At 32.2% G+C, this 14,164-nt stretch overlaps 1 protein-coding gene across 3 annotated transcripts in view; it reads left to right on the top strand.

The window, feature by feature from the left end:
* LOC118188363 (CDK5 regulatory subunit-associated protein 3) overlaps window positions 1-14,164 on the top strand; it is a 59,307-nt gene that overhangs the window by 3,486 nt on the left and 41,657 nt on the right. For all 3 annotated transcript variants that reach the window (XM_085810747.1, XM_085810748.1, XM_085810746.1), the window contains exons 2-5: window positions 441-486; window positions 5,336-5,467; window positions 10,703-10,852; window positions 10,979-11,067. In XM_085810747.1, the coding sequence (XP_085666873.1) occupies window positions 5,425-5,467; window positions 10,703-10,852; window positions 10,979-11,067 (282 nt within the window). In that variant the 5' untranslated portion in view covers window positions 441-486; window positions 5,336-5,424. The remainder of the gene's footprint in view (window positions 1-440; window positions 487-5,335; window positions 5,468-10,702; window positions 10,853-10,978; window positions 11,068-14,164) is intronic.

The following is a 14,164-nucleotide window of genomic DNA, read 5'->3' on the forward strand; positions in this document are numbered from 1 at the left end:
GGTAGTTCAATCTGAGGTTCGAATCCCCCTTTGAAGCATTCCTTCCCTTAGGCACATGGCCCTTGAGTGCTTTGCCAAATTCAAATTAAACCAAACCACAGACTTGAACAGTATTCCAAAAGAGAATTCTATGAAAACATTGAAAAGTTGTATGAACATGCAAAATAGTATAGATTTACGAGGATTCTGTGTCGAAGGCTAAGAAATAAGAATCTGTTTTCTTCAACTTTCAGTTCTGTAGAACTTAGTCCTAAAACTTTGTGGTTTTTTATATATGTAGTTATGTATTAAAAAACGTTTGTTAATAAAACTTTGTTTTTTAAATCATCATTTTAATTTATTTATTATATTTCTAATTAATCTTCTGCTAATTGATATGTTTTACATATTTTCTACTAATATTTTGGCGATATATGTATATATATTCTTTTCTCTTTCAGAATGAACAGGATATTCCTATTGATATACATCTAAACAAATTACTTGGTAAATTATTATGTGTATTCCTTTTAATTTTTAATATTCTTTTTCAATAAATAGTTTGGTAAAAATATGTTTACTATTAACTTATTTAAGCACCTGAGCTTAAATTTTCTAGTTTTCAGAAGTGAGTATACTGTATGAGCTATAAAGTAATTCTCATATTAACTGGATCCTGAATCTGCAGAAATAAATTAAGAGACATGGTAAAAATTCTGTGAAAAATAGCCTTGGTTATTTTAGGTTCATTTGAAAAGAAACATGGATGTTGATACAAAGGAATAACTTTCTTCCGTTTGTTGCCGAAGATAATTGAACTGTAAAGTAATATATAGTTTATAACATTACATCTTTCACTTTCTTTGAATAATGAATAGCATAAACTTTTTCTTAGGTTTCTTGTCACAATACTTAAGTTTCTTATTAATTGCCTATTATACTTCACATTTTCATGAAACTAATCTTAAGAATTAACATGTGTTATGAGTATAAAGGTGAACAAATCTATTTCATTAATGTATGAAGTGCATAAAGAATACAAGCTGCTGATTGGATCTATCAATTGATTGTAAGATTAAGATTAAATCAGTTATATTGCAGAAAGTGTCATTGATAAAATTCATGTCTTATCAAATTGTAAAATTGAAGAATGTTTATTCATTGTTCTAAATGTTGACTTCATCGTCTAGGTTAAATCTGGGAATTATTGCTTAAAAACTGGGAACCTAAAATATTAGACCAAAAGTGCTGTTGCAGACAGGGATGAATTTTCTGGATAAGCGCTGTGTTACAATGATGTTACCGTAGTGCTCCATCATGATATGCAAGCTGTGGTTCATGCCAGCCTTTTTGCATTGAGGAGCATCTTAAAGCCGAGTTCCAATAAACATGGAGCAGCTTATGGTGTATGAATGAATATAGATGCATTGAACTGTATGAAAAAGAAGCAGAACTCCATAGAAATAATTATATTATGTCCATTATTGCCTAACCATTACAGGTTGTATGCAGTTGAGAAAGCAAAGCACTTCTAATCTACAAATCCTTATGTGATCTCTAGATTAACCTATAATTCACTATAAACCTATTTTCCATAACAAAAATGAGGAAAGTGGGCACTGAGGGTCTCTCAAAAGAATACCGGAGCTGGAGAATTGTTTTCATTAGGCTCTTACATTTCTCGTTATGAATTTGTAGACTGTCATTATCTCACTAAAATAAAACCAATTTATAGTTATAGTATTCTCTTCCTTCTTACTATATGCTTTAATGTTGTAATTTGAAGCACCCCCGGCTTGCATCGGGAGGTCGGGAGGTCTGGAGGTCAAATTCTAGCTGTGGAATTGCTCATTTTGCATGTTTCTTGCTCTGATAAAAATTCATAAAGCTCATTTTGCATGTTTCTTGCTCTGATAAAATTCACAAAGTATGCATAAAGCAAAGCATGTGTTTACCCATGCTTGTTTAATGTATAATGGACGGTATAAGCTAGGTTAAAATTATCTTTACTGATTCTAAGGCATTTCAGTTAATGTTGCAGATTGCGCTGTTTCCTTAATCTTCTAATTGGATCCAGCTTATTATTTTTTGCAGACTGTTAGAGCAATTTTATAAAAATTAAGCTTGAACTTTCGATTATGTCAAAAAGAGTTTCCAATTCTGGAGCTGCCAAAGAATCTACAAAGCGAAAGCATGCTTCGATGTCCATCAAACAAAAAGTGGAATTGCTGCAAAAAATGGATAAGGCCTATCTGTCTCAAAATTATGCAAAGAGTATGACATTGGAAAGTCAACTGTATATAACATAAGCAAAAGAAAAAGGAACTTTTTGAATTTTTTGTGGATTCCGACACCCGACTTGCAATGAATAACAGAAAAAGGGTTCATTATGCTTAAAAGTGATGAGCATGACAAAGTCATGATTGAATGGGTCAGACAGCGTCGCAGCTAGGGCGTGCCATTGATGGGTCCAATGCTAAATGGCTCAAGCCAAAATATTTCGTGAAGAAATGAACTTAAACACTGTGTACATATTCGAAAGGTTGGTTAACCAAATTTAATAACCGTTATGGTATAAGACAATTAAAAATTTCATGTGAAAAAGCTCAGCTGATACTGAAGCTGCTAAATAATTTGCAGATGAATTCATTGTACTCATTATTTGTGAACAATTATCTCCAAAACAAATTTACAATGCTGATGAAACTGGTCTTTTCTGGCAATATGTACTGTAAAATACCTTGGCAACCTCTACAGAAAAGCCTCCAACTGGTGTCAAAGATTCCAAAGCAAGACTAACAATTTTACCCTGCGCAAATGCTGCAGGAAAGCACAAGTGCAAACTTTTCGTAATCGGAAAACATGCACGACCTTGAGCATTTAAAGGAGTAACGATTTTCCCCATTATATATCATGCAAATAAAAGAGCATGGATGACACAAGCATTAATGAATGATTAGTTTGAAAATCATTTTAAACCCGAAGCTCGGCGACATTTGAATTCGGTTGGTTTACCTGATGACTCAAAAATAGTCCTGATTGTTGACAACTGTTCGGTGCATACTTCACTTAAAGTTTTAGTGAAAGATAATGTATCTGTATTATTCTTCCTTCCAAATTGTACGTCTATCATTCAGCCTATGAATATGGGAATAGTGCACGCTCTGAAATGCAAATATAAAGCGGCCTTATTAAAATCTATGCTAAATTTCTTGAACAACGACAAGACTATTCAAGACTTTTTGAAATTTATTAGCCTAAAATCTGCTGTATGGCGCATCGCAAGATTGTGGAAGGATGTGTCTCCAGATACGTTAAAAAATGCTTGGCATAATTTATGGCCAGCTACCATATTTCATGGCGAGGACGATAAAGATGAGAGCCGCGAATTTGAAGGTTTTCGTACATCGCAAACTAAAGGTGAAATTTTCCAGTATTGGATTTTGTAAAGAAATGTGGAGATTCGGTAATAAATAAAGATGATATAACAGAAGTTTTTCATGGTGATGACAATGCCCCAATCATCAATCAAAAACGGACGGCGAAATCTATAGTATGGTTCTAGATCCAGAAAATACCGCTTCCGATAGTGAAGAAAGTGACAAAGCGTTTATTGAAAACGAAAAAATTTCGATTTACAAGTTAGTCGGTATTCTCGACACAGCAATTAGAAGACTTGAACAGTGGAACTTTGTAACTGAACAAGAAATTATGTCTGTTTATAGAATTAAAGAGAAATTATTAGCACAAAAAACGAAGCAACTTAAACAACTTATATTGAAAGAAATGTTTAATAAAGTAAACAAATAAATATTAAGCTTCTTTTGGTGAATTTTGATACCCTTTAGATCATAATTGCTCTTTATTTCATAAATTACAGTTTCATATTTTTAATTGTATAATTTCTGCATGCCATCTTACCAGATTTAAATTGATGATCTATAATCCGGAATCCTCAGCTAATTTCCGACAAGTCCGGATTACGGACTTTGTACTGTATTCTCTTCCTTCTTACCGTATGCTTTCATGGTATAATTGGAACCACATCTGACTAGCATCGGGAGGTCTGGTGTTCAAATTCTGGCCATGGGATTGCTCATTTTACATGTTTCTTGCTTTGATAAAAATTCAGTGATGACTACAGTGTTTCATCATCACCATCGTCACATTACAAAATTTCTAGTGCTCTAAAGAAAATAACATTTACTTTTTTTTGTCAGAACCATCTTTATACAGTAGGATGTCTGAAATCCAGATGTGTGAAATTAATATCTGAACCTAGCGGCCACCAGCCAAAAAAAAAAAAAAAAATGTAAATAAACTAATTAAAAAAAACTCCCTCTCCCTCCTATAAAATCTAGGTATGGAAAATATAATACATAACAAAAAGAAGATATATTGTAGATGGGAATTTTCTCCTAGTGACTGAGATTGCTGCATTTTACTTTCAAATGCCTGCTGGTTAAGGAGAGGCATCATAGTCAATAACAATAACCTTATAACTATTAACCTTATATGGATATACCTTATATGGATAGTGGCCGGGATCTCAGTGGTTATGTGCTTGGGGGGGGGGGCAGGGCCAGCATGCAGGCCTTAAATTGTAAAAATTTTACTGTCCCTAAATTCTGATGCCTGCCTCACCTAAATTTAAAAAAATATTGCTGCTAAATACTCCTCTAAATTCTGAAGCTTTTGCTATCCATTGTGGGGCACCAGCCCTGTTGAAAAGGTAGCATTTATATTCTATCTGATCAAAACAGTAAGTGAAACTCCAATATTGCTATGCATATGTATAATCTTACTAGATCTAAAATCCAGAATTTATTTTACTCATAGCCCATCAGCAGCGAAGCAGTAAAGTCACTGAACAGTGGTAGTTCGATCTAAGGATGGAATCTTGCAAGTGGCCTGGCTGCATAGGGCTTTTTGTGGTTTTCCTCGTGTAACATGTATATGTGCCAGATTCCCTCAGAAAGTCCTCCATGAAGGTATCCCTTCCCTTAGGCAGATAGCCCTCAAGTGCTTTGGGTTAATCAAATAAACCAAACCTATCTTACTCATGATCTAAAATCTGGAATCGTTGAGATACCAACAATTCTGGATCTCTAACTTTGTATCGCATTACAAAATTGGCTTCTAGTCAGGGTAAAATTATCATGTGTGTAATGTAGTGTTTTTATTTTCTGTTATTTTGCAATTTTATTTATGACACTCTGTGTCTTTTGCACTTACTGTTATATTTTATGAAATATATAATTACTAGTCTCAGAGGCGAATGATATTTTATGAGATAAATGCATAGCATCTCATTGTGAATTCTTATTAAGTACTAATTTTGAAAACTTTGTTTTAGATTGGCTGGTTAGTCGTAGAATTTGTCCAAGTGATTGGCAAAAGAATGTACTAGTTGTTCGTCAGAATATTAACAATGCCATTCAAGATATGCCAGCTGTGGATGAAATAGCTAATTTATTAGCTGGAACATGTAAGTAAATACTTTGATAAAAAGTGTAGTTGAGGTTTACTGTTAATTGTATTCTTTTAGTTTGTATTTCGTTTAGAGAAATAAATAAATGCTTGTCTTTATTTTAATTTTATAAAAATGAGTTTGATAATTATTACAAAATTTGAAAATGATATTGAAAAAAGTTTTTGAAAAAGGAAGCTCTGTTTCATTGAAGAGGGGAAAAAACAGATTAAAAAAAATATTTATTATCATTATGGTGTCTGCTCTTTAAACTGTTTTTCCAAATAAACATGAATTTTTCTTTGCCATCATTAAGGCATTTGTGTTAACACCAGTTTTTTTGTATCACTGTGTCAAAGAAATTTGTCATATGCTCATTCAACCAATGACTCATTTCACTCTTTGCTGTTTTGTTGTCAAACTGTTGTCCAGCAAAGAGCATTTTTAAATACTGAAAAAGGGATACTTTAGCACAATCACCTTAGTTGCAATGGCCAGATTTTCAAAAAGTGCCAAATTCTGATAACTATGCTCATAATGATTCTTTAGTCAAACAACTTTCATGTGCTTTCTTTTTTTGTAGTTCCAGTGGTTTTTATAGATAACTCTTGATTTTTTTTCCCCTTAAACTGAAATTAGTGAGTTTTAAAGTGAATGCTTGTGGAATTTGCCAGCACTAGAAGAAATTCTGATAAAATTTCTTCAGTAAGTAATACAGTATTTTGCCACAAAATCACTAAAGAAAAAAATTGTTTTGAATCGGTTGTTAAAGGAATCACCACAAAATAAATTTTTTAAAAAAATCACCAGTATTTTTTGTTTTGCTGACTCAAATCTTGCCAAGCTGACTTTATTGCGGACAACACACTGCATACACATAAAAAATGTTGACAAATGTTAGTTCTAAGAATTTTTTTTTTGAAGGTATAAACATTTTAATGTGATTTAAAATTTGTAAAAAAGCCAATAAATAAAGACAATAAATTTGTAAAAAGACATTAATTTAAGAATTTACTATGCTTTCATGGTACAACATCCTGATTCGCTGGTTCATATCACATGACCCCAAGGGATCTCACCTCATGTAAACTACGCTACAAAAGTCTAATTCTCTCAGTAATTATCTACAATAATTTCAAGTTAAATCTTAATTTGGAATACAAGTTTAAATGCAGCGATTATTTCAATTCGTACAAATAGCTTACACAGAAATTATGTAGAACTGCAGTGATTTACTTTGCTCTAGTGCATTCTCATTAGAATTGATGAATTTAACCCTTTACTTTGCCTTATCTATATTTTCTCCATTGGGTGAGTGGTGTGATTGCATCCTAATTGACTTAATTACCACCCGCGAATGGCCTTAGGGCATAAAATTGAACTTTCTGGTAAACATTTTATGCAATTGTATGCCAATATTGAAAGAAACAATCAATCTTATAAGAAATGGCTGTGACTTGTTTTGAAAATGAGAAGTAAAAGGTTACCAGTGAGGATATTCCCTTTGGCATCTGTTGTACAATTAGTGGCGACTTTATCGCTTGTGCCGGCAAAACGGAAAAATACCAAATCACCTTATAAGTAAATTTATTGTTGGATTTTTTTGAATAAATACCTAATTAGAGTGGGAAATGTAATAATGTTTGTATTTGTAATAATTTTTGTAGTTGAATTGAATGATGATTCATTTCATTATTCTTTTTCATCTGTAAAAAATCATCAAATTGTGCCAAGGTGGTTTCATCAATATGCAAGCATTGAAAAGGTTAAAATCTCTTGGTGTTATTTCTGGCTGTAAAAGGACTAAATGAGATGTACAGTCAAATGTTGTCATGCAGTATCATACTTTGTGTGAGCATCCTGTCCATCTTTCTTTTCTTTCTTTGATTACTTAATACAAGTAAACTTCCCATGCTATGGTTTTTCTATGAATTGGAATTAAGTTTTTTACATTCCTAGAAAATGCATATAAAATGTGGAAATTGTGAAATGCTGTGATTTGCGTAACTGATTACCTTAATTTTTGAGTATGCTTATTCTCATAAATTTGTATGTTGACAGCAATTGACAGCATTCCCAAAAGATGATCTGCCACTAATTATAATTATGACTATGGCTTAGTGTTAGAAGGTCTGTTGCCCGTAGTTTTAAAAAGCTGCTGATTTCATCTCAATGTGCCATCTGTATTTGGTTATCGGTATCATTTTGGTTTGTGCAGCTTAGTTGTTGTTAAGGGCGATGTTTGCCAATAGATTATGCCAGTTATAGTCGGTATTCTTATTTTTTCAGAGAATACATAACCTTTTGAATCATAGCCTGATGCTTAAACCGATCATGTTGAAAGAGTTCTCTTAGTGTAAGCATATTTTAAGCAATGTCTTTTTTTGTGAGAGGGAGGGGGACCTTGTGGAGCCGTTCATTTGATAAGCTTGATATGTGATAAACTGCAGGCGTAGAGGCATAAGTAAGCCTATTAAGCTAGTGAGTAGGTTTGAGACCCTAATCTATTAGTATATATTTCATCATAGGCTGTGATGCAGAGCATTAACATTTAGTGTGCATCCTGTTTGGTTCAGCATTGCTGTGATACTGTTGGTTGTATGTGTGTGAGTAAGAGGATAGCTGGGTAGGCAGCTACATATGGATCAGAAGCACAGTGCCTTGGTGAATGTATGTCGTTATTAGTTTTAATACTTGAAACTGGTTACTCATCTTTGTTATCTGGCTTGATCGTGTGATTCCATCACTGCTTCATAATCAGTACAATTTTTTTTTTTGGTCGATACTACTTAATTGTTGGTTGTGGCAATGCTTGCTGATTAAAATAGCTGCAGTAAAGGTAATTTTTACATGATAAATGCATAAGTGCATGCTGGCGCTTTAATATATCTAGCAAGTTCACAATTTAAACTTCTGAAAAAAATTAATAGCATGTCTGCATATAAAGCATGTTTTTTTATTTTAAATATGCTATTTGAAGTTTGCTCATATGGAATCTAGCATCTATTATTGTAGCAAACTGGTTAAAAATGTTATTTTGCATGTGTTTCCAGAAAAGGCAGCTAAAGGCTTTATGATTTTAAATACTGGTTCAAAACATGCACCTTTAGATTATAATGCTTTTAGATTGAAGTGCCGAAATCTGTAAAAAATACTTCAGTTCTCTGATGGCAAAAAAAAAAAAAAAAAATTGTATCGATTTAGTAGAGTAAAAATTCCACATCAAAAACATTGTTTCACCTCTATTTAGGTAAAACAAAATTTAAAAAATAATACATACATAAATAAATAAAAATAATACCTTTACATACAGAATTTGCAAATATTATTTACTAATCAATTATTTGTCATTGTTAGCTACTTTTTATAATACACAGAAAAAATACTGATTAATTTATAAGAATTTACATGCATTAAATGATGAAAAGAACATACATTTGCTGTTGATATTACACTTATCTGAATATTTAATGATAATTCCATAACCTATATAAGATTCAATCTATACCACTGCAAGAACAATGCTTAAATCACAGTTCTTGTTAATTAATTTCCATATGTAAAAACATAAAATATCATTTAGCTACAGATCTATAGATTAACCCTTTCAGGGCTGGCGTCTCATATACGCATTCCCAAAGAACGTCTCTTACAGCTGGGTGTCCCATCCACGCATCACTAGAGATTGCATTCAGAGGTCGGGTGATACGTATACGCATTTTAAGCTGGAACGTTTTTCTGAAGGCCACTTGATGGCATCCTATGTCCATTACTTTTGGAAATGAGCACAGTTTTAGGTTCCTGACCTTGAGTTTGATATATTCTGCTTGACTCTGGTATTTTACTCATCAGCTGTTGTGAGGGTGGGGGGGGGGAAAGCGTAAACAGAGGTGAGCTCTTTAAATCGCTGCGTGTTAATGAAAACATTCACGTGTCTGATTTATATCCAGTTGCTTTTTTTATTCTATTTTTTCCTTTACTATGCACGGTCTTTTAGGGTTAGTATGGGGAGTATTCTTACGTTTTTGCATTGCCTTCAGATATATTTCCGTTTCTTCTCTTTTTATTTTGGAAAGCCTCACCTCCAGTCTATTATGGCTGGAAGGCGCTATTTATCAGAGGAAGAATACCCTCGTATGGTCAATGAACTATTTATTTATGCAGATGAGAGTGATGATTCATTTTCTAAACAGTTATAAAGTGATACTTTTTCTGAGAGTTAGAAAGTGATACTTCTCCATGCTTCGAGATTTACCACACTCAGTCTTCATTTTAAATTTTGTTACTTCTTACTGTAGATAGTCTTTATTGTGTTGTTTTATTAATTTTAAACTTTATTGATGGATTTTATCAATTAAAACTTGGAATAATTTGAATAGCACTTCCGAAAATTATTTTACAAGATAAACAATTTTTTAGTATATTTTCATGTAAAATAAAGAAAAAAAAACGTTATTAAGTGCTAATTTTAATATATATAAAAGCTCAAGTAATAATCTAAAACGATACCAAAAATTGCGATGCTAGAAGCAAAACTTTTTTTTTTCTGATTTGTTTTAAATAAAATTAGGTTTATCGATGCAAAACCTCCGTCCTGTACGGTGACTGCCTTCGATTCCCTTCCGTCCCGCATGAACGTCAAACAAAGGTGCGCTGTCGCGAAAAGGTTAAGACCTCTTGTAACAAGCATATGCAAAACACATATAGTGAAAATAATGCAAAAATAGAATTCCATTATTTTCCATTATTATTTATTATTAGTGCAATTCATTCCATTATATTAAAATCTTGTTAAAATACAGCAGTAATTTGATATTTTTTCTAATATAAATCAACAGCTTTATATAGAATGATCTTACTTTACTGGATTTTTATTTAAATGAATGTATATGGAAATCTCAAAATAAATGGAAAAAAAAAAAAAAAAAAAAAAAGGTCTGAATAAATCTTAGCCAACACTGCTAAGATAATATTCTTATTTTCAAGAAAATGTTTCAAAGTATATCATTTTAGTTTAGTTCTTTTTCTATCAAAGTAGTTAACCTAAAACATATATCTCATTAATTTGTTAAAAATATAGCTTAAGTAAGTTTTATGTGCATACTGAGAAGGCGGAACCTGTGCTTGGAACTATCCCTGATTATCATGTGATATATGACAAAATGGATGTATACTTTCTTGATAAAATGGAAATATATTTTTAAATTTTGCATTTATTTGCTTTATATTGTACTGATACTTTAATCCTTTCAGATATCAATTACTTTCATTGCCTCAGAATTGTAGAACTTCTCAAGGAAACTGAATCTTCCACAAAAAATATATTTGGACAGTATTCATCTCAAAGAATGAAGGATTGGGTAGAAATAGTGAAATTGTATGAAAAGGATAATATTTATTTAGGTGATTTTTGTAATTTTTAAAATTATTATTATTACTGTGTAATTATAGAAGCCTATTCAAATGGTAAATGTGTTTATAATGTGCAAAGTTCTAGAATAGTTTACATTTTATTTATGATACCTTTAGCTGAAGCAGCACAGTTACTGGTTCGAAATATTATGTACGAGTTACCATCATTGAAAAGACAATTGACGAAATGCAAGCAGCTACAAGATGTATGTATTTTCTTTACTTTGAATCTTATTTTAAATCAATAACTGTATATTATTCAAGCTTTTCATCTTCCTTATGTAAAGTTCAAATTACTGCCAAACATTACTTATGAAGTAGTCTTTGCACCATTATTTTTTTTCCCCTTCTTGTGGTGTTTGTACTGTATAGTTGATATGACATTTCAAAGCCAGTCTGAGTTTGAATATAGTTATATGTATGATTAAACAATTACAGAATTTTGCCATTTATTAATATTTGCTTTGCTAAGCAATTCTTGCTGAGACATTATCTGATTTTTTTTTAGCTATGTTATTTGAATAAAATTATAGAAGGATGCAGTGATTACTTAGATGGGTGACAGTAAGTATAAAAAAGAACAGTAATTGCCGTGGAATATGCTATTGCAAACCACATTTATTTGATGAAAATCATAAAAAATCTGATATCAAGAAGAAAGGAAAAGTGATTATTGACTAACCCGTGATTTTGCTTGTAGTTTCACTGATTATGTGTAATGTATACAGCATCATGTAATGTGTGTTGGGGTAGAAGTGGACAATGAAAGGCAGCAATTACTTGTCTATTTCATTTGGGAAAAACATAATTAACTACCCAAATGAGGAATATGCTGATGAGCATTTGATTTATGGCCACTCGGGTGGGTGTGGATGCTTAGCTTGTCAGATATATCAAGAACAATACCTATAGAGGCTTTGTCCATACTACACTACCTTTGCCAAGATTAACAGCTACAAGAGATAGTGGTCCTTCAAGGTAACAAAATGTGATCTAAGGCAACTGCACTAGGTGCATGTACCTGAAATAGAATAACATATGCTACAGTGAAATAGAATAACACATTTACAGTTCCTCATCGACAAGTGCATGACTGATTGCAGCTGAACTCTAGTGTTCTATACATGACGATGTTGAAGATTCTGCTTCTGAAAACTTGCACTGCTTTCATGTACAGAACAACTTCATGTGCACTTCTAACACTGAAGAGTTGAACAAGACTGAAGAGTTGGAGACGACTCTCCCTGTTACGTAGAGTTTGTGCATTAAGTACCTGACACCACCAAGAATAATCCACAATTTTCTGCCACTTTTTTTTATTTATTTATTTTTATGAAGCTAGCTTTACACAAGAAGGAGTTGTCAACAACACAGTGTGCATGTTTGACAGAAAATCTGCAGGCTGGTGTCTCTCGGAAAGCTTAACATAGGTTCAGCATCAATATCTGGACAGAAATGCCTGGTGATTATTTGTGGTACTTTCTGCCAAAGTGGTGCAGTGTATCTTGATTTCTTGAAGTGCTCCCCTTCAAATTAGCTATAGGTTATTGTACAGTGCAGGACATTTAGTACATTCATGATGATGTCTCACCACATTTTTTCAACACCGAGTTTAATTATATATATGCCATATTTTCCTGGAAAGTGGATTGTATCTAGTAAAGCCATTGCACAGCTTCTGTGCTCACTAGATTTCAATCCTTTGAACTTCTCTTTGGAGTCATTCCTCCGAAGATGTTGCAGGATCTTAACAGCATAGGCCATTGTCACTGCAGAAGACATCTATTACACACTATGTTAATGTGTGTCCAGCAGTCATTTTTCTCTCTCTGTAGCTATGCTTTTGGTATCTTCATGTACATCCAGCAGTAATTGGTCCTGTTGCGGTGGATTATGCAATAATGTTCTCATCTATTACTTCAAACATCTCCTAATAAATTCCTTTAAACAATTTATAAGCATAATTATAACTTAAAAACCTTTAAACAATTTATAAGCATAATTATAACTTAAAACCTTTAAACTTTTAAACAGTTTATAAGCATAATTATAATAACAGGACCAATTACTGCTGGATACTCCATTTATATCCAGCAGTAATTGGTCCTGTTGCGGTGGATCATGCAATAATGTTCTCATCTATTACTTCAAACATCTCCTAATAAATTTTCATTGTTCTCTTTCCAGCACTGTACTCTACACCATAGTCTGTGTTGTAAATTTGCTATGAAATAAAATACTTTTTACTTCCCCCCCCCTTGCTTGACATTAGACCCACACAAGTGCTTTTGTGATTTTTGATGACTAAATGTTATTTGTGATAGTGTGTTTAATGGCTGTTATTATTTCTCATAATATGTATTGTCACACCTTCAAGTTCATCACCACATCAGAAGAACATCCTCAAAATATTTTATTATGTTTAAAACTTTTGTATTACATATTGCTTTTTTGTATTTATCAAAAGCAAATGCAAGTTAACTGAATGATGACAAAAGCATTATCATTTGCATTGTGTTCTAATGATACAGTACAACATACAAGATCTGAAATCATCAGTACTCTGGTGATTCCACAGTTTGGAAATTTTCAGATTTTAGATCATTAATTTAAGTTTAGTTAGATGCAGGGCTTAATTTCTAAAATTAGAAGTGTCAGAGCCCTATGGAAGACCATCAGCAAAGAGGAACAAGAGTAAATAAATAAATAAAATGACTATTAAACTCATTAGTAATTTTTAAATTAAATAGTTAATTACTATCAAATTAATTAATAGCTATTTAATTCATGCTTATAAATTGTTATTTAATCAATAATTATTATATAATGAAATAATTAAATTAACTGTAAAGAGATAAATTAAAATTTAATGAGCGATTTTTAATATAATTTTATCGCTAAAAATAAAATTTTCGAGATAAAATAAATTGTTATTCAATTACATAAAAGAAGTGCCGCAACCTTCTTATTTAGGGCTCCAGTGTGCTCTGGCTAGAATTATGATTTATTACAAAAACTAAGAAGCATCAGAGCCAGGATTCAGTGAGCCCCTTGCCCAAAATAAGCTCTGATCATAAGGGGGGAAAGTTCTATCATCACAAAAATTAAATATACTTAAAATATAGCTGATGAAAATTCAGATAATGCTAAAAAGAGGGCAAAACTAAATGAGGGCATGAGGGTATGAGTGGGTGGAAACCAAAAAAGGAGGTAAATCTTGGTGAGAGAAAATGTTCTTTTTGACTGTGGCTGTTTGCTGATATAATTATAGCTATCAAGCAGATGTGTGTCAGGGGTAAAATG

This window comes from Stegodyphus dumicola, chromosome 2 (genome assembly GCF_044657685.1).
Source record: "Stegodyphus dumicola isolate Sdum_Otavi_A_Nest chromosome 2, ASM4465768v1".
Classification (NCBI taxonomy): domain Eukaryota; kingdom Metazoa; phylum Arthropoda; class Arachnida; order Araneae; family Eresidae; genus Stegodyphus; species Stegodyphus dumicola.